The 19,724-nt window shown below is 35.6% G+C and overlaps 2 protein-coding genes across 4 annotated transcripts; one reads left to right on the forward strand and one right to left on the reverse strand.

The window, feature by feature from the left end:
* The first annotated feature begins 633 nt into the window (after positions 1–633).
* On the forward strand, positions 634–7,838 carry LOC132030108 (DEAD-box ATP-dependent RNA helicase 5). 2 transcript variants are annotated; one of them, XM_059419593.1, is made up of 13 exons: positions 634–1,286; positions 1,594–1,712; positions 2,096–2,203; positions 2,422–2,502; positions 3,358–3,436; positions 3,917–4,002; positions 4,079–4,135; positions 4,359–4,426; positions 5,061–5,129; positions 5,340–5,433; positions 5,969–6,133; positions 6,242–6,334; positions 7,399–7,838. In XM_059419593.1, the coding sequence occupies exons 1-13, from the start codon at positions 683–685 to the stop codon at positions 7,492–7,494; spliced, it is 1,719 nt and encodes a 572-aa protein (XP_059275576.1). In that variant the 5' UTR covers positions 634–682; the 3' UTR covers positions 7,495–7,838. The 2 variants fall into 2 exon arrangements, with proteins under 2 accessions (XP_059275576.1, XP_059275577.1); XM_059419594.1 differs by lacking the exon at positions 2,096–2,203.
* An 868-nt stretch (positions 7,839–8,706) lies between these two features.
* Positions 8,707–18,675, reverse strand: LOC132030110 (protein SENSITIVE TO UV 2). 2 transcript variants are annotated; one of them, XM_059419595.1, is made up of 12 exons: positions 18,198–18,674; positions 17,317–17,355; positions 16,739–16,821; positions 15,190–15,293; positions 14,746–15,080; positions 12,538–12,606; positions 12,026–12,108; positions 11,232–11,561; positions 11,042–11,148; positions 10,261–10,418; positions 9,898–10,094; positions 8,707–9,564 (listed from the first exon to the last, which is right to left on the reverse strand). In XM_059419595.1, the coding sequence occupies exons 1-12, from the start codon at positions 18,498–18,500 to the stop codon at positions 9,288–9,290; spliced, it is 2,085 nt and encodes a 694-aa protein (XP_059275578.1). In that variant the 5' UTR covers positions 18,501–18,674; the 3' UTR covers positions 8,707–9,287. The 2 variants fall into 2 exon arrangements, with proteins under 2 accessions (XP_059275578.1, XP_059275579.1); XM_059419596.1 differs by lacking the exon at positions 12,538–12,606 and having other exon boundaries at positions 18,198–18,675.
* Between the last annotated feature and the right edge of the window lie 1,049 nt (positions 18,676–19,724).

The raw sequence follows: 19,724 nt of genomic DNA on the forward strand, positions 1-19,724 counted from the left end.
CTAATACATATGTTTGTGGGAGATAGCAAGTACTCGATAGAATTATCGAGGTGTATATAAATTGGGTAGATAGCACTGTTATTTGTACAAAACTAATAAGCTCTAGATTTCCGACTGTCTCACCATTAAAGCTACATTGAATAAAAATAATGGGACGAACTAAAGTAAAATTGTCTTCCCGTTGAAGCTACGATACATAAAAATAACACGACGAGTAAATAAAAGAATATTACTTTCAGGGGTCGTTTGATTCAAAATCAGGACATCCCACGATTATAATTCTGCAATTATAGCCTAGATAATCAATTCCACATTTTATAAAAGATAAATTACATCAAAATTTTGGTATAAAAATAACATTTTGACTAATTTCTTCCAACCAAATACATGATAAATTTAATTTTAAAATTTATACCAAAATAATCCACCTAATCCCTTTGAGCTAAACGACCCTTAGTAGCAATATTTTCATATCTCAAGGGACTATATTTGTTGTTCTCTATATATCAAGGATCAAAATGAACCAACCCCTGTACATTAGGGACCATTATCTCATGGTAATTTCACTTCAAAACAGAGGTGAATTTGGGAAAAACAAAAAATAGCCAACAACTACAAATACAACATCCACTTGTTTCCTTAAACCTTAGGGTTTTGTGTCTTCTCTACACATTGAGCAGCCATGGTAGCAAAAAAACAGTTAGATGATGAACCACAAACCCTCAACAATTCAACAAACAATGAATCTAAATCCCATAAGAAGCACAAGAGAAAGCTTGAAGATCCTGAGAATGAAATTGTTGTAGAATCCAAGAAAGAGAAAAAAAAGAAGAAAAAGAAACAAGAACAAGAAGGGTTTAATGGAAAGATTGAAACTTTATGTGGGTCTAATGGAAATACTGAAATAATTGATGGGTCAGTTGAATTATCTGAAAAAAAGAAGAAAAAGAAGGAGAAGAAGCAGAAACAAGAACAAGAAAATGGGTTTAATGGAAAGATTGAAACTTTGAGGGGGTCTAATGGAAATACTGAAATAATTGATGGGTCAGTCGAGTTATCTAATGGGGAAGTTGTTAAAGAAAGTAGTAGTACAAATGTGGTGGTTACTGGTAAAGGTGCTAATGAGTTAAAGTACAAAGCTTTAGTTAAGTTTGTTGATTCAGGGTTACCAAGTGAAGTATTGGAATGTTGCAAGAATTTTGAGAAACCATCACCAATTCAATCTCATTCTTGGCCTTTCCTTTTAGATGGACGCGATTTCATTGGAATCGCGAGAACTGGATCAGGTATAACATTGGAATATTAGGTTGTTTACAGCTTGTTTGGATGGTTGTTACCTATTGTATTGTATAATGCTGTGTTTGTTTTGATTGTTACTTAAATTTTGTTGTATTGTTTTGTGATCGCGTTTCTCATTTTGTCTTTGCTTATCAAAACAATACAATATGATACGACACGTTATGAAACGATATGTAGCAACCATCCAAATAAGTTGTTAGTGTAATAGTGGATCCAAAATAAGTTGTTAAGTGTAATAGTGGGCTATGGTTTGTGGGTTATTTACTTTTATTTTGTTTTTTGTTGTGTGATCAGGTAAGACATTGGCTTTTGGTATTCCTGCTATTATGCACATCATGGGTAAGAGGAAGAGTAAAAAGTCTAAGAATCCGGTTTGCCTTGTGCTTTCGCCTACAAGGGAGCTAGCTCAACAAGTATGTTCCTGAAAATTATACCTGGAATTGTGTTTAAAGTTGTTTGCTTTCTTGCATTGTTGGTATTTTTACTGATTCTGTTGTGTGAGTTTGATTTCACTTCAGCTAATACTTCACTTACCGAATAATATTGTCATTCATCAAAGCTTGAACTTTGTAGTTCGGTGGCAAAGAAACTTCTTAGTTCTTTTCAAATTTAGCATGTCAAAAGGCAAATGATCACAGAACTTTATCTTTTAGTATCTGGCCAAAATATCTTCTAAATCCTTCCTTTTGTTTTCTTTTATTAAATAAATATATGCATCTTTTACCTTGTACTATCAAATGCAAAATGCCGATCCAGATTTTTCTGCTTTATTGAACGATCTTGCTCATTATAATAGATATCAGATGTTCTCTGCGAGGCTGGGAAGCCTACTGGTGTTCAGTCAGTTTGTCTATATGGTGGAGTTGATAAGCACCATCAAAAGGCTTCTCTTAGATCTGGTGTGGTAAGAGTTCATTTGGTTACTCGTTCTGTATTTATTGTTGCAGTGAGTCTTGACTGATGATCTTCAGTATGATATAGTAATAATTATCTCTAAGTCAGTTTAAGGTCATATGGTTGCTTTCTTAGATTTTCTTAATGGATGTTATACATGCTTCACACTTTTCATTCTTTGAGTTAGAGTTGCTTGGCGGTACCTCAAATCATATCCTCTGCTTGCAGGATATTGTTATTGGAACCCCTGGTCGTTTGCAGGATTTGATGGAAATGGGAGTTTGCAATTTAAAAGAGGTTTCTTTTGTGGTGAGTGCTTTTGTGCCCTTCATTTATGTTTGGGACTTTAAGGATCTCTGATGAAGTCTGAGTGAGCACGGCGTCATGAAAGTTTGTTTGGTCAATTAGTGTAGTTAGTTTGGATGCTTCTGTTCTGTATGTGTGGTTGTTGTATGTGTGTAAGTACTTTGTAATTTTATTTTTCTATTAGGATTTAGGAGTAGGATTTTCCCTTTTCAGTGGTTTTTTCTGATCTCATCTTTCAAGTTGCTGCATATGAATTTTGTGAGGTTTGGTCTTGTTCGAAATAAAAACTGAAAATATGCTCGAAAGTCATCTCTTGTTGTTTAACATTCTATTTAGCATCTATGTACTTTCACTTGATTGTTTGTGGAGTTTATCTTTGGGTTAGTGAAAGAATTACTGAGGTACATGTTTTATGCAGCTTAGCTGTTTTAGAACTTACAAATGATATGCTTATCATGGCCCACAGCTTTGGCATTCTTATTCTGGATTGTTGTGAGCTTTGCCAATTTCCTTATTTTTAGCTTATTCAGAAACAAAATGGCGTTTGATAAGAGCCTTTTAAATAAACTCCCTGTTATAAGTCTTTCAAAGTAACCATTGATATGTAAGTGAGTGTATTATTGTAATGTGATGGAAGCAAAAATAGAGATTGTATTATCCTTTATTTTCAGTAATGTGATCACAAATTAAGAAATAGAACTGTTTCCATTTCTCTTAATTTCCCTGACATGATCACGAGATAACTTTTGAAGTATGACTTAATTCTTTTTTCCCGGTAGTATGAACTTAATATAAATGGAATACATGTCACCTGTCATGCTCCTTTATCGTTGACAGATGTTACTAATATTGCTGTAGGTGCTAGATGAAGCTGATCGCATGCTCGATTTAGGTTTTGAACCAGCAGTCCGTGCCATATTGAGCCAAACATGCTCTGGTATGAATATTGCTCTCTGCATTTGATTCCATAGCTTGAATTCTTAGAGTAGGAGCTCTGATGGACATCTTATCAGATAGATTTAGCCGGTTGCAATATCTTTCTCTTTTTCTTTTTGTAATGGAATGTTTGCATCGAATGCCTTCACAGCTTATTGTATTTGCAATATATATGTCCCAATGATACACTCCGTGATTTCATTTTCTATCCTTTTTGTACATGAATTACATCCATATGTTAAAATTTATTTTTTGTTCCTTTTCTCAGTATATATGTATTACCGAACAAGGTATTTTGAAAATTTGACTCTCGTAAATACTTCAATCCTTGAATTTTTCGATTCATATCCTTGTCCTTCCATGTTACATGGTAGGCTTTTGCTCCTCGGTTTTTGCACTTCAGAGATTAGCTAGATGAAGTTTCAATTTTGTGAACATGCATTTTTTCTGTCCACGATTCAAGTCCCATCAAATTGTGCAGTTCGGCAGAGTGTCATGTTCAGTGCTACATGGCCTGCGGCTGTTCATCAATTAGCTCAAGAATTCATGGATCCCAATCCAATCAAGGTCTGATTCACCATTCGGAATACATTCTCAAATTTGTTCTAGTTCCTTTCCTGGCTTAATACTGAAGTCTATTCAGGTAGTTGTAGGGTCAGAAGATTTAGCTGCCAACCACGATGTCATGCAAATTGTCGAGGTAAACTTCATTATAAAATTCTAGTGACTTCTTAAATATGCAGTTTTTCTTGTAATTTGTCCTGCTCTTTCATATGATCAGCATATTGTTGCCTTCCTTCCTAGCTAAGCGACCAACAAAGTAAACCGAAAACCAAAATCAATAGAGAAAATAGGAGAAGACCTACAAGTTCATCTCCATTTCTTCCTACTGAATTGCTTGTCCACTTTCTTTTACATTATAGGTATTGGAAGATCGAGCACGTGATGAGCGTCTTCAATGCTTACTGGAAAAGTACCACAAGTCCAGAAGGTATATCTTCTAAGAAGAAATCTCTACTGGCAGATTTCTGATCTCATTTCCAGCTCTCAAGCCTGCACTCATTGTCTCTTGCTGACATCAATGATAATTCCCACTATATTGTAGTATATGAATAATGATATTCATGAATGATTATGTTCGTGAAATATGCTAGTCAGCAGTGTCCATAGGTTAGGTGGAACTTCTCGTAGAACACGCATTTAATCGTTTCTTAGTGCAGTGGCAACTGTTATATACTGGTAAAGTTTCTATGCTCGTGGTTTAAATATCTTGATTACCTCCTTGTGTACAAAATAAGCTTTTAACTCTCTTGGTACTTTTAGGAATTAAATGAATTGCTTCCTTCCTGTTAAGTCAACTATTACAGTTTTCCTTATTTTGAAGTCACGCCAAAGTGACAAGTTTGAAATGACCACTGGATTTTTGTTGTATCTTTCTTCTTTATTTCCTCATTCATTGCCCAGCACAAGTTTTCTTTGTGGCAATGGTACATTCCTCAATCATCAGTTATTGGGGATAGTATTTGCATCACTTGTATCCTGTTTTGGTGTTTAACCTGGGTATTTTTTTTTCTTTTAAATCTCCTTATAATGGATGCTTACAAGAGGTTGCAAACTTTGAACAGGAATAGAGTATTGGTTTTTGTTTTATACAAGAAGGAAGCATCTCGTGTTGAAATGATGCTACAGAAAAGGTAACTCTATTGACTCTTCTGTTTAGTTGTGAGCAAAACTTTAAATTCCTATGCCCAGCTTCCAATTACCTGCTGATAATACATGGTCGAACTAACCTGCAAAATTGGTACATGCAGTATGAACCATACTCATTGTATTGTGCTGCAGACATCTCCAAAATCATATCTCGTTTACATTTTGTTTGAATCTTTGTTGTGTCTTCGCTTCAGGGGTTGGAAAGTTGTGTCCATTAGTGGTGACAAGCAACAACATGCCCGTACTAAGGCGTTGTCACTCTTCAAGGATGGAAGCTGTCCTCTAATGGTACACACTGTTTTCCGATTGTCATTTTTTGTTTCCACTTCCAGTGATGTTTATCTGATAGGTAGAGCGCTACTTAAATAGCATCTCAAGAGGATGCAAACCATATACAGCCAACTAATCAAGTATATAAGAACCCAAAGAACCATATTTGTGCTTTTGTTTGACTGATTTTTCACATGTTTGGTCGATTGATTATGACCTTTTGATAATGCAATGGCTTCACAGTAGTTTGACTTACCGGCTAGGATTCCTCCGCTGAACCTCGGAGTAGCCAATCCTCTTGTGTCCAAGAAGAGTTTTTCCATCAAAATGTCTTGCCATATTTTGCTTCTTCCTCATTCCTGCAAGATCGATTTCCTGATACTTTTTGTGACTTCTAGTTGTGTTGCTCTGGTGTTGGCTGGAAATTGTGTTGTGACTTCCTTGTTGGATTTGGATCAACTGCTCATCATCTTGCTGTGTTTGCTCGGTTTTCTTTTGTGAATGTCGAAACGGGCTAAAGCCTCATTATAACATAATTGTTATGCTTCTGCAGATAGCTACTGATGTAGCTGCTCGAGGACTGGATATTCCTGATGTTGAAGTTGTGATAAATTATAGTTTCCCTTTGACAACAGAGGATTATGTTCATAGAATTGGAAGAACTGGAAGGGCTGGTAAAAAAGGTGTAGCTCATACATTCTTCACTAAGGATAACAAGGTACTGTTTGACTGATCTTTATAATAGAGATCTCACCTTTATTTTCCTTGTACTATTTTCTCCAGTGCTTTGCTATTTTGATTCTTACATTGAGTGTGTATATCACAGGGACTTTCTGGGGAGTTGATAAATGTCCTCAGAGAAGCTGGACAGAATGTTCCAGCTGCCCTTCTTAATTTCGGAACCCATGTAAAGAAAAAGGTAAGCTTTTAGTTTGCATATTGTGAGTATGTTACTGTTTACCTAATGGCACAACTGATGATTTGCGCTTATCAGAAGTGAGTATTAAGGCTAAGTTGGTAGCAATACATGCTTGTAGAGTTTTAGGCAGGTTAGTAGGGACACACTGGTGTGGGGCCAAGCTGTAGAGGCTCAAGTTGTAGCTTGCTTCCCGCCGCTGGCACCTTTGTTGGATTGGGTCATGGCTTAGGAGGACTTTGAGCAAGGCTGTCTTCTTTCATGGGCATAGATAGAGATTGTGCACACCTCAGATAGCTGAGTATGTTATTGCTATGGGGACAGTTACAGGAAAGTACCCAGATCATCTTCCCATAGGTTTTGAAGACTTTAGATGATAAAAGTTGAACATGTTCTAGTAGTGATTATGGAATAACCTTCTTTCTACGCGGACCAGGGGTGTGGGGAGTGGGTGGGAAGGTCCATGATATTATAATGCTGAAGGTGCTTCAAAAGCTTAGATGTAACAAGGACTCTCCCTCAGTATACTGCCTTGTGATTTGAAGTGCGAATGTATTAGTCTCCCAAATTTCGATATATTTCATTTTGCTGCATTCAATGCTTGTTAGGTATTGATGACTGTCAAATACAAGTAGTGGATAGTTCTGCCTATCAAGTTTGAGGGTTAGACTCTGGGTACTCGTGGGGGCATGTGGGATTGAGAACAACTTACGTTGAGAAGTATGCTACCCTAAGAAACCTTTGATGCCTGTTTGGATTAAGCCAAGAAAGACAAGGAGTTTTCAAGAGTGGAGGTTTTGCATCCGAAGACCAAAAAAGCAACCATTTAGATGAAGTTAGATTCCAGGGAGTGGAAGGGTAATAGCAGTGTAGTTTGTTCTAGATGAACTTGATAATCCTTAGGATCAGCCTTTTTCCAGATTTAAACAGCAATTAGTACATGCTTTTCTTGCTGGCATAATTTGTCTGATTGAAAATTGCTGTATAGAAACACATGCTTTTCTGTTAGTAATTGTCAACTGAATCTTGTTTCTCCACCTCCCCTTACTTTGCATTGCTATTTGCAGGAGTCCAAGCTCTATGGTGCTCATTTTAGAGAAATTGATGCAAATGCTCCAAAGGCTACAAAAATAAAATTTGGCGATTCTGATAACGAAGATTGAGAAAACCAATATCATCGCTGCCAATTTGTCATTGAGTTGTAGCAACACAACTCCTTTGAATTGGTTCCTCGCTTCAACATCCCAACATTCTATAGAATCATTTGAGGCGGATACATGGAGAAGTGGATCATTGTGAGAAGAATACAAGAGATATCTCACAGATATCCGCTCATGTACGTCCACAGATGCCTTAATCTATTGGCGCTGTAATGTCCTAGATAATGAGTTTGAAGTATAGTCTTTTAGAATCTTAATATTCTTTTATGCGATTCGTTTCATTTCCAGGATGCAAATGTAACTTTTTGAAGTATATCCCAGATTGATTGTTAATTTTCTCTTTGTTATATTTGATTGCACCTTGCGAAATAGTTCAAAAGGTGGTGAGTTTTGGAAGATAATGAGATCCAAAAGTGGTACAAATTTATTAGCAAGAGTTATTTTTCTTTTAAATTGTTATCTCATAAACCACCACGGTATTACTGATATTTTGAATGTGTTAGTAAAAAGCTTTTATGTTAATTATTTGCTAAAAAGTAATAGGTATACATCTTAGTGGGAGTATTTCAATTTTTAATATGAGTTTCACGGTTTAGCTAAAGTTCCAGTGCTGTTCTGTTTTCTTGGCGATGACTATTTAACCCTTTAAGGTATTATGTGTCGTGTTCGTCAGTCCTTTGCTTCAGTATTTCCTATGCTGAGCAGTGCTGTTTGGTAGTCGTTAGATATCATTGGAGAGGTTTTCTGAAATGTTATTTGGAGAAACCGTGTAAAATTTGAAGACATGTTCTACACCCAAGAAATTTGCTGGAAAAGTAAAGCCCCAACATGTTTTTATTTCCAATGATGCGTTTCAGAATTTAGTAGATAATAGACCACCCCTCTATCCACTATAGTACCAATATGAAGGCGATTTCTAGTTTGGAAGATAATACTATTGGTTCATTATAGGATTGTCATTCTAAAGGGGATTAATGGTTGATGTCGGTGGCAAAATCTGTGATGATACTGTTCACAATTATAATAAATGCTCCTTAAGATGAACGGCCTTAATAATTGTTATTGATCTCGAGGTTACATTATTGTCATTGATCTCTTTAATTAACAGTCAAAAGGCAAAATGAGGTTACATTTCTGTTTCAAGCAGAGAGCACTATATTCCAAACCAATCTCAATCCAACACGTTAATAACTACAAGTAGATTCGAGATAAATGTAACAAAGACGTCGATCATAGATCCACTCTTCATCTGTGCATTGGATTGAGCTTTGTAACATGAGAAGTTTAGGTAGTTCAGAGGGAGTCACTTTGTCTACGATGTTCGAGATCTTTGTTTTGCAGAGGGAGAAATAACAATCTGTTAACCACTACTCGAAAGAAATAGGGTATGGTCTTCCTATTGTTTTTTTTTTCTCTCCTCTCAAGTCTTTAGAGCTGATTTGGGGCATGTGGTTGCACCATGAAAAAAGAGCAAATAAAGAATCGCCATCTCTACGACAGCTTGGAGATGACTGGAATGGAAAGACTGCTCCGTCCCTCGAACATTATACATCTAATGCGGTTGCTAACATTATTCTTCAACCAATGACAAACATACATTTCAAATATATACGGAAAAGCTGATACAATTACACTACACCTTATACATCAGGTTGACCGGAATTGCAGCTTTGCTGAAAATCAGCACAGAAGCTGCAACATTGCTCCACGCCCATTCCTCTCAAGTATCTTAACTCGAATAGTTCCATGGGCGGTTCGCTTCAAGCGTGTATGCACTTGTTGGAACAATGAAGTTTTCATGCTTCTTTCATTGGCTGGCTACCTCCAAGAAACGTGAAGACTCTTCTTCTCAACACCTGAGCTAATTCTACGATTTCAGATTCCCTAATCTGTCGAGTCATGCTAACATCCTGCCACAAGAACGTGCGCTTACTGGATAATCTACTTGTTACATCAACCGTCAAAGTCGTCTTCTCTCGACTGTTAGTTAATGCCCGCAGAACATGGCTGGAGTACTTGGGATGTGAAACTAGTCTATTCAAGAGTATGAGTACCTCTCGAATCAGCAAGGTCCTGGCAAATAGAAAAGATTGAGAAAATGAAATTTCAATACAATCAAATTGCAAAATTATTGGAATACGCAAAGGTCTTTTAAGAAGGACAAGAGCAGACAAACAAAATGAACTGCTAACAATGAGAAACTCCATGAATTAACGTGGACCCACTCAACGTGATGAACAAATGGGTTGTCAAACTAAAAAGTCAAAAAACAAAGGTATTCTGATGTTCAGTTCCAGCTAATCATTGTACTTTACCGCATGGAGTACTCAAAAAACTAACTCCATTTCAGGCATATGTTTTGAAGACTAACATACACCTCAAACACATTTAAGTGTTCAAAGATACCTCTCTTTGAATACTTCAGGCTGCTGAGCAGTATCCGATTCTTCTAGATCCAAATCGCACACCAAGCTTTGCAAAATAATTGCAGGGAAATCCTTTCCTTTTGGAAGCCCAAATTTTAATAGAATTTCAACACCACATTTTCCGGATGATGCGAAGAAAGCTAGCAAAATAATAGTGTGCCTCCGAAGCTGTAGTTCCTGAAAAATTAGAGAATCAAGGGTAATAAAAAGCAGGAAGGGGCAAATTCCATTCTTGGAAAATTCAAGACAAAATCAATGTTAAATACGATAGCAATAATTCAGAGGAGTCGAAATGAGGAAAGGAGAGAAGATAGGCTAATTGAAGATTAAGTACTAGGCTTACCTCAGCATTACTTCCAGTGCAGGTGATACACTCTGCCAAATTCTCAAAGATCATACTGATTACAGATAAAGTTGAAGTTATATTGGAATTGGTATCAACCATGCCACTGCCATCGCCCTCCACGAAACAGCTGCAGAATGAGGCCATTACTCTTGGACCTTTATTGAATAGTATAGTCAGGAAAAGCATTGCACAAAGCAAAAAACAAACTGATAGTTATTCGGAGATGGATGATCTCAGCAATAACTTTTACATCCATCTTTTTTTTTTTTTTTTAAAAAAAACAACCGAACAACCTTACATCTTCAGAGTATATCTTACTGTTAGCAGCAATCTACCACAACTACCACTGCGGTGCATGGGTAAACTACAATAAAATTTAATACAACAACATACCTAGTGAAATCCCACAATGTGGGGTCTGGGGAGGGTAAAGTGTACGCAGACCTTACCCCTACAATGTAGGGAGGCTACAATAAAATTTAATAAACTTGGATAATTTGATCTTACTTCCATAATAAACTTGGAGAAGGTGCATAAACCAATAACTAAAGATCAGAAAGAATATATTGGCTTATTCTCCAAAAGATAGTACAGGCACTATTCGAAGAGAAAATATGATATAAATAACAAGATGATGTAGCCCAAGCAGTAAAAGCTACATTTTGAACATTGAGGTGCTGTAATCTAGTTCAAGAAAGAACTTCCAGGAGCCAGATAACATCAAAATGATACATGAACATGTGACCCAACACGTGACCAAACAGAAATGTGTACTTACAATTTAGTAGCATATGAAGAAGATGCACAGCTTTCTTCTTTACATGCAAGCGAGCTCCCTTCTTCAATAATTTTACAATACTTTGGAATAGTATATCTGTTCCATACCTATATAAAAGAGGAAATAGCGTAAGCATATTACTGAGCTCTAAAAATATGTGTAAATTAATTAGAAAAGGATATGAACTTACTTGTCCCTCTCCAAGTAGGCATTACTTCTTGCAACAATCAGATTCATGACTGTAACTGCTTCAAGTCTTACATGTTCTATGTCATGAATCGTGACAATTTCGCACATTAATTCAAACAGAGGATTGTAGTTAAAACAATACGATATCAAACAGCTAGATCCAATTCTGGCGCAAGTTTCAAGAGTATCCAATCTCAGGCCATCTGCATGATCTTGATCAAATATTTTCTCAGCCTGGCCATATGGTACTCCTCTATTTCCAGGATATCCATATTCAAACAGTTCTGACGCATTATTCCAACAAACAGGTCCGTCAACCACAATATTGTCCCTGGTACAAGTACACTGCAAAGATCAAATCAAAGCATATATGGAAATTTCTGGATCAGATGATAAGGACTATCTTTTCTCCTTTGTTTCCTTTATTTTTTATTTTTTTTAGTTTTTGGGGTTATGCAAGCATGGGTTTTGAGCCCAATAAGGAATTAAACAACTAGCACTAGCAAGATAACTACAAAACGCCTGAAGATCTATCTTGAAATGTGAAGGATCAGAGGACTGAGGAGACTAGTTTGCATGATGATCAGAAGTTTCTAACTCTTCTTCTGGTTTTTTAACTTGAACTTCCTTATGAATCCAGACAAATGCAAGCTTCTTACATGACGGGAATGGTTAAACAGTTGTCAAACCCTTAAATCAAATCATTCTTCTGCATTGATGCTAAAAGAATCCACAAGAATAGCTAAGAAACAGAATAGAGAAGGAAGAGAATGCATTTGAGTAAGTGATATATACCTTTTACCAAATTTTCTTTCCATACTGAAAGTGAAACTCAAAACCTCTTGCAGTATATGCAAAGACCTATGAATAATAGAAACCTGTATGGAAAGAGTAATGTTATGAAGCTAGTGAAAAGAAACTTCTATAGAATGATATAAAATGAAGGCTTTATGAAGTCCCTTTTACTTCAACACAACATATACTAGTATTTAATCATAAAGAATTATATAGCCATCCCCAACTTGATTGGAATTGAGGCATAGTTATTGTAATCATTCAAAAGGATTATAAAAAAAAAAAAAAAAAAAAAACCATAGGCTATGCTGGAAGCCATATTTATCATTCAAAAAAGAAAAAAAAGGTATACCCTTGCTCATATTACAAAAGTCTGCATGATTAAGCTGGACGCTTTACTGAGAGAAATGGATATTGCCATTTAAAAGTTTTAAATGTTTAGAAATGTAAATTCCCACATTAGCAACTAAAACAGAAGGCAAAATGATAAATATCTAAGCTTACAATCGCACATTTTTAAGTCTGCAAAGACCAACCAATGCTTCTAACAAATCTTCGAATCTCACCATTTCATCATTAATCTACAAGACACAAATAAAACCACAAATAATGAGAGTTCAACCCTACTAAGAGTCTAAGAAGAAGGTAAAATAAGCCATAGCATAGCAAAATATAGAAACATGGTGCACATCAAGTGTAGGAGAAGCCTCTTTTTTAAATAAAGTAAAGGTAATTGGAAAAGCCTTGGAGTTGGAGCAGGAGACAGAGACAGATAGAGACAGTCCCTGCATGCATATGGTGGGCCATTTGGAGAGAGAAACTCCAGATGTTTTGAGACAGTGGCAAAGATCAAACTAAACTGTGTGCTACATTTTTGTTTTTTGGTGCTCCCATATTTATACAGATGATACCATCTCTAGACATTTTAGGTTCTTGTTAGGATTGTAGATTGGTCTGTTAGCTTTTACTTTTCCTATCTGCTCAGTTGTAAATATGGCTTCAGTACAACCCATGTACTGTTTCGCTAATATATGATAACTGTTACCTTTTCAAGAAAATAAAAAAACATAGGAAAAGCCTTTATTAATCTCAGCTTATTGTAATTCTTGGAATCTAGGCAAACTTCAAGAAAAATATAACATAATGGAAGCGACAGATCCATATAGGTGATACTAGATAGTGAGGATTAAGGCTTAGTCAGGTTGGTACGCTTACAATAGGTCCAGTTTTACTAAGAGCCTATTTAGAGATTTGTATTCAGTGAAAAACGCAAAAAAAGTATCAGAGAATCCCAAACTATTGAATACTGGAAAGAGACGAGTTCAAGTGGAGCAAACTGGATAGTAAGGATTCACATAGTTAACCCCAATTAGTTTGGTACTTAAGCATAGTCAATACAAGCAAAGATCCATATAAACAATACCAACGAGTAAGGATTAAGGCTTAATTAGGTTGGTACTCTTATATTAGGTCCGGTGATTAGTAAGTCTTTAGTTGTTAAGAAATTAGTATGTCAGTAGAAAATGAAAAGACCCTCTAATGTAAGAGAACACCAATTTACTGAATATTGGAAGTGGGTCCAACTAAAGTGAAATGGATAATGAGGATTCACATAGCCAACCCCAATTAGTTAGATTGAAAGATACTTGTTATTGTTACTATATTTTATATGTTTCGAATGTTAATTGGTACTCATCCATTTTTTCCACATCAAAAAAGGGAATTTATAAGAAGTTATTCTGCAAGATTTCAAGAAACAAAACTAAATAAATAAATAAAAGAAAGAACAAATTGATCTAAGATAAACTCGTTTGTGTATTTTGTAACTCAAATATGTTAAGTTAGTGAACTCAAAACTAACCAAATTACCACTTAAGATGCAATATGGAAGGGTAAATGACTTGAATTGTGACTAAAACCAGAATTGGTGAATATGACTTGACAACTCATCCAGGTCAAATTTACTGGAACTTCATATTTGAAATGTAAACATTTTAACTCATTTAGTCATTTATACTTTTGTTTTATATATTAGAGAAACACTTGATACAAAGCATTCTTAACAATTATAAGCACATCATACCATCAAAAGTAATGCAAAGGTTTATGTTAGAATATTTCTTTATTACAACAATGTAGGAATTGTTAACAAGTTTCAGCTCTTATTTCAACTTTACCATGAAACTCTTTATTAGTTTTGACTCGTACACACAACACAGCAGAATAGTATCATTTAATCGTCAAGAGTTCAATTGCCTTTAATATTTATGCATGACCTAAGCAAGTGTCAAGCAGAATATGAGGTGAAGAGTTCAAGCAAGTGAAAATAGGAAAAATCTTATATTCCCGTGACTGAACTTCCTTTTTCCTGGTTGAGTAGAAGGTAAATAGACTCTTGAGCCGAGGGTCTATCGGAAACAGCCTCCCTACCTCCCAAGATAGGGGTAAGGTCTGCGTGCACTCTACCCTCTCCAAACCCCACCTGGTGGGATTATACTGGGTATGTTGTTGTTGTTGTTGTAGTGGAAGGTAATTAGAGACTGAGCAACAGATATAAGGAATACCAATTCATACAAAAAACAATCCAAGACATTGATAGAGATCTATCGTCTGGTTAATGATCGTTAGTATGGACATGTAGAGAAGCAAAATAATCAGAAGCAGGAACCTGAAGGTGAAGTGTAGTCAAAGTGAAAATAGATATCCTTCAATGCATATACCTTGGTCAATACAGAGAAAAGATGAGACACTTTTGCACTCTCACCAGAACGAGTATACTGTAGATTATCCTTCAACAAATTATTTGACTCCATACTTGACCTTAAGGGCAAATTCATGTTCAGGTATCCAGAAAGGACACGGAGATCAACTTCACACGTTGCGTACAACTTCGAAATGAGAAGCCTTCCCAATCTTTGGCCGCTAGACAAGTTCCATGCATCCAACAACTTGTTTCTACGGCAAAAAGTATCAGATAAATTGCTTTCAGATGATAAACTGATAGATTCATCATGTCTTTCAGTCTGGATCCCGACATCCTTTGAGGATATTGTACCTATGATTCAACATGCAATGAAGAATGGTTGAGCAGATCAGAAAGGAACTCATTTTCAGGAACCATAACCGATAATTGATTTTCTTTCCAAATCCTTATTTGAACTAACCGACTTTTGTGCTAGAGCCAATATGGTCATTGATAGAGCGCGTGTTTTGGCATTCTAGGGATTTTATTTGGTCTCCTTGAATGTTGATACCCGAATCTATATTACTGCAAACACAGAGGAGACCATAATTTTAACATGTAATTAACCTCATTTGCAGTGCAAGCAAATCATGACAGTTAGAACCTAATCATTCTCATTCCAGAAAAAAACATAGATACACAAAAGTCAAATTAAATGGATAAGGAAATTAACAATCAAATGTATAACTCAAAGAATGCATATTCGCAAAGATAAGAACTTCTTCAATGTTATGATGTCTTCAATAGAACCTAATCATTCTCATTCCAGAAAAAAACATAGATACACAAAAGTCAAATTAAATGGATAAGGAAATTAACAATCAAATATATAACTCAAAGAATGCATATTCGCAAAGATAAGAACTTCTTCAATGTTACGATGTCTTCAACCTTTACACGCTGCAAGAAGCAACCTTCACTAAAATTCTACTATTTCCCTTTTAGTGTCTAACTGAGAAGGCAAAAGTTTCACCAAAAAGCATGAGAAAGAACATGATGTTGCAACACAAAGCTCCTCCCTAGACATACAATATTATGCATTTTGTGTCTAAAATTCAAAAAGACGAGTATAGTTGCAAAAGGTTTGGCACTCAAAGTGTCAACTAGCAGTGGGTTGTACGCGTGTGAGCATGGTTTGTTTAAAAAAAAAATGTTTGTACCAACTTTGATTCAAAAGAACCTTCGAGAAAGACGTTACTAACTCTGATGAATAAATTTGATATCTTTTCTTCCAAAACCTTCTCAAAGAAATTTAAAACTTTTTACATTCTGTTCTTCAAGATTTATTGTAACCCTAATGTGTATGTTTCCTTGTACTTTTGTTCTTAACATCTTTATTGTTAAATTAAATTGGAGATAATATGTAAATTTCCTGCCTCTGAAATACATCCATGCATTACACTTTTTTGTCACATACCATGTCAATGTGGTAAAGAGATTGGAATAATGTCATAATGAAAAGAGGTTTTTTTGCAGGACGAAAAGGGGATAAGAAATGACAAATTTTCATTTTACGAAATTATAGAAGTTATTAAGACTAACTTCTTTTATAGTTTGAGTCCACCTCCATTTTGGTACTATCTCAGTAGTGCAGATTAACTAGCTGTAGTCAATGTGAAATAGAAACAGCAAAAAAGTTAACACACTTGTAACAAAAACGAGAATAAAAGGATAGTTGCAAGCAATAGCATTATGAAAAATATAGGCTAAGGGGAACTTGTATAAGATTTTGCATGCAATTTTGACAGAGGGAAGAAAAGGAATCTTGTGCAGATTGGAGTAATTAATATGTCTATTTATTGCTTGTCAGATCAGGCTATGACCTTATTATCTTATGTGCAAACCTTAATCTAGAATAATTGTGGTCAACTTTTGTTATGTATAAGATATAGGTTTGCCCTAGAAGAAGAGCACGACAACCAAATTTTCCTGCAACTACCTGTCAAACACAAATTCTACTAGGCACTTACAAGTTCACAATCTTTGGAGCAGCAAGCTTGAGTCCCTTCTCTTTCTTATCTCTTTCCTTTCTGAGCTTAATGCACTCTTGCTCCTGAAGCGGTGCAAAAGATCATTACCTACTAGGAATTTTCATCAGAAATCTATTGAAGACAGCTTAAGTCATAAAACCAATACACATAAGTATTCAGCATCTACTCAGTGTCAATGTCACGCAAATAAGGATTATACATCTAGGCAAACCAGTGTAAAGTATGCTAAGTCAAGTTGAGATGAAACAGGCATTATCCAATCTAAATGAATACCAAATCAAAGCACCAGCTAAATAACACAATGTGGGGCTTCAAACTTCAAAGTTTCTTCAACAAGGTCAAGTTCAAAATTTTTGCCTTGCGAGAATTTGTTCGTTTATCTCCATAGCATATAAAAGCAATTAAAACTCAATTACTGATCAAAATCAACTCAAACAAATATCTAATACCCTAAATATCTCTAAAATCATATAGAAACAATTTCAATTCTGGAACTTCATAAATTTAACTTTTATACAGCATACATGTGGGACTATTTGGTGGGGTATATGACGTACCAGACGAGTCCGCTGCTCTGAAATTCTTTCAAGCTCCCTCTAAATTAAAAATAAAAACAGAATATCAAGAACAAATTTAGAGAAAAAAATGACTACTGAAGCAATCCATTCAAAGAACAATCTAGAACACAAAAATGGGCGGACAAAGGCAGTCTGGTGCCCTTCATTTATTCATATTAATACCCTGTCCCAATTTATGTGATACTTTCCACTTTTTGAGAGTCCACTTGACTAAACTTTGAAGCTAAATTATATTAGATTAACTAAGTATTTTAGGATTAAATTTTATATATTTGAAAAACTACATTAAAAAAAGTACTATAAGTTGCAACTTTCTCATATCAATTTGATGAAAAAATACATGTTACTCCCTCCGGATCAAAAAGAGTGTCCACTTAGCCATTTGCGTATCCCTTAAGAAAATACTAACTCCTACGCAAAAATAGGTAATTTGACTAAACTACCCCTAATTAAATAGGTATTGAGATTTGATCACTAAACACTTAATAAGGGCAAATATGAATAAATAAGATTAATTCTTTCCTGATTTGGTAAGTGGACACTCTTTTTTAATTACTCCCTCCGTTCACTTTTACTTGTCCACTATATTCCAAAAATAGATATTCACTTTTACTTGTCCACTTTCGCATATGAAGCGAAAAATAAATTTTTTTCCCTGTTTTACCCTTTAGCATTAATTACTCATTCCAAATCATTTTCTAAATCCATTAAAAGTCTATACACCAATTAATATGAGCATCATAGTAAATTACGCACTTCATTTATTATTTCTTAAGGGGTGTGCAAAGTCCATAATGCATAAGTAAAAGTGAATATCAAAAAGCAAAGGTGGGACATAAGAGGGAGCAGTATTTCCTAACCTTCAAATTGTCAATTTCTTCTTCTTTGGCGGGAGTGTGGGACCCACGAGCAATAGGGATTGCGAAGCGGCCAGCGGCAGCGGAGAAAATGTCGGCATCGGATGATTGATTAGAACATTCTGGAAGAACTCTCTGAGACAACTCTCGTGGAGGCGAATACCCACTATCCGCCGCCGGATGTTGTTGCTGCTGCGGAGGTTGACGGTGTTGCTGAATGGCGGCGGATAAGGCTTGTTCTTCGGCTTGGACGAGTTTTTCCAGGAAATCTGCGTCCCAATCATCATCGAAACCCTCGTCCGCCATTCTTCTGCAAAAGGTTTCTTTCTTTCTTTCTTTCTTCCTTTTTTCTTTTCAGTTTATTTATTTATATTTTTCGCACTTTCGCGCGCTTCCCCCCTTTTGTCAGGACATTATTCGAAAAGGAGACGGGAAGTTTGAGTTATATGCTACAACGGTACCAATATTTGTTGGTGTTTCCTTTTTCTTCCCCAAAGGCTTCTGTCGCGTTTATTTAACTACTACCCTTCTTTCTAGTAGTTAACATTCGACCTCACTTTTATCACCCAGGTTTCTTTTAGTTCGTCGGATAACGAAAAATAATTACAACAACATACTCAGTGTAATTTCACAAGTGGGGTCTGAGGTGAGTATGATGTATGCAGACCTTACTCCTGCCTTTTTAGGGAGTAGAGAGGTTGTTTTTAATAGACTCTTGGCTCAAAAAAAAAAATATCTGAAGCAGGTAAAGAAAAATAATTCTCGCACAAAATTTTGTGTAATTAATTGCATAAAGTTTGATCTAAAATATTAAAACTCTACATAATAACACAAAGTTTATTTTCGGTATAGAAGTTCGTATAACTAAGATGTTAAGAGTCAGATCCGACAAAATTAAAAATTAAAAATTCAAATTTGTTATGAAATAATATTAAAAGTACAAATAATAAAAGGTATAGCCAAAGAAGCTGGGGGGGGGGGGGAGGGAGATTTTATTGCTCTTTCAATTGATATATAAATAAACTTAATTGACTTCCTATTTATAGAAGAAAAGAAGCTGCTAACAAGCTGCCTGCTTGAGCTACTCGCAAGTTGTTTGCTTGATTGCAAGCCTAAGAAAGCTGCTGCAAGGCTTTTTAGGGAGCTGCTTGCAACCTGCCTGCATGAGCTACTTACAAGTTGTCTGCTTGATTGCAAGTTTATCAAATTGCAAGCTTCCAGGAAATCGTGTATTTGAATGGACATCCATAATACGATGTATTTATAACACTACTCCTTGGATATTCATTACAAGATAATGTACCTCGTTAAAACCTGACTAGGTGAGAAAAACTCCTAGTGGAGGAAAAATAGTACACGTATCTAGTATTACACATTGCTTCGCCTCATTAAAAACCTTACTAGGAAAATCCAAATGGGACATAACTTTGGTTAAGGAAAAAAATAGTACAACACGTATTTTACTCCCTCTGATTAAACCATCACATAATTCTTGAAGATGATGCACTCTGATCTTGTATATCAACTTAC

This window comes from Lycium ferocissimum, chromosome 9, assembly GCF_029784015.1.
Source record: "Lycium ferocissimum isolate CSIRO_LF1 chromosome 9, AGI_CSIRO_Lferr_CH_V1, whole genome shotgun sequence".
Taxonomy (NCBI): Eukaryota; Viridiplantae; Streptophyta; class Magnoliopsida; order Solanales; family Solanaceae; genus Lycium; species Lycium ferocissimum.

What these genes read in the sequence shown, in the direction of transcription:
- LOC132030108 (XM_059419593.1), top strand. Translation starts at nt 683, where the DNA reads ATGGTAGCAAAAAAACAGTTAGATGATGAACCACAAACCCTCAACAAT. An exon ending in ATTGAGCCAAACATGCTCTG is followed by an intron (nt 3,437 to 3,916) that starts GTATGAATATTG and finishes CAAATTGTGCAG; the next exon opens with TTCGGCAGAGTGTCATGTTC. An exon ending in GAACCCATGTAAAGAAAAAG is followed by an intron (nt 6,335 to 7,398) that starts GTAAGCTTTTAG and finishes TGCTATTTGCAG; the next exon opens with GAGTCCAAGCTCTATGGTGC.
- LOC132030110 (XM_059419595.1), bottom strand. Translation starts at nt 18,500, where the DNA reads ATGGCGGACGAGGGTTTCGATGATGATTGGGACGCAGATTTCCTGGAA. An exon ending in AAGAAATTGACAATTTGAAG is followed by an intron (nt 17,356 to 18,197) that starts GTTAGGAAATAC and finishes TTTTTAATTTAG; the next exon opens with AGGGAGCTTGAAAGAATTTC. An exon ending in CCTGAAGTATTCAAAGAGAG is followed by an intron (nt 9,565 to 9,897) that starts GTATCTTTGAAC and finishes TCTATTTGCCAG; the next exon opens with GACCTTGCTGATTCGAGAGG.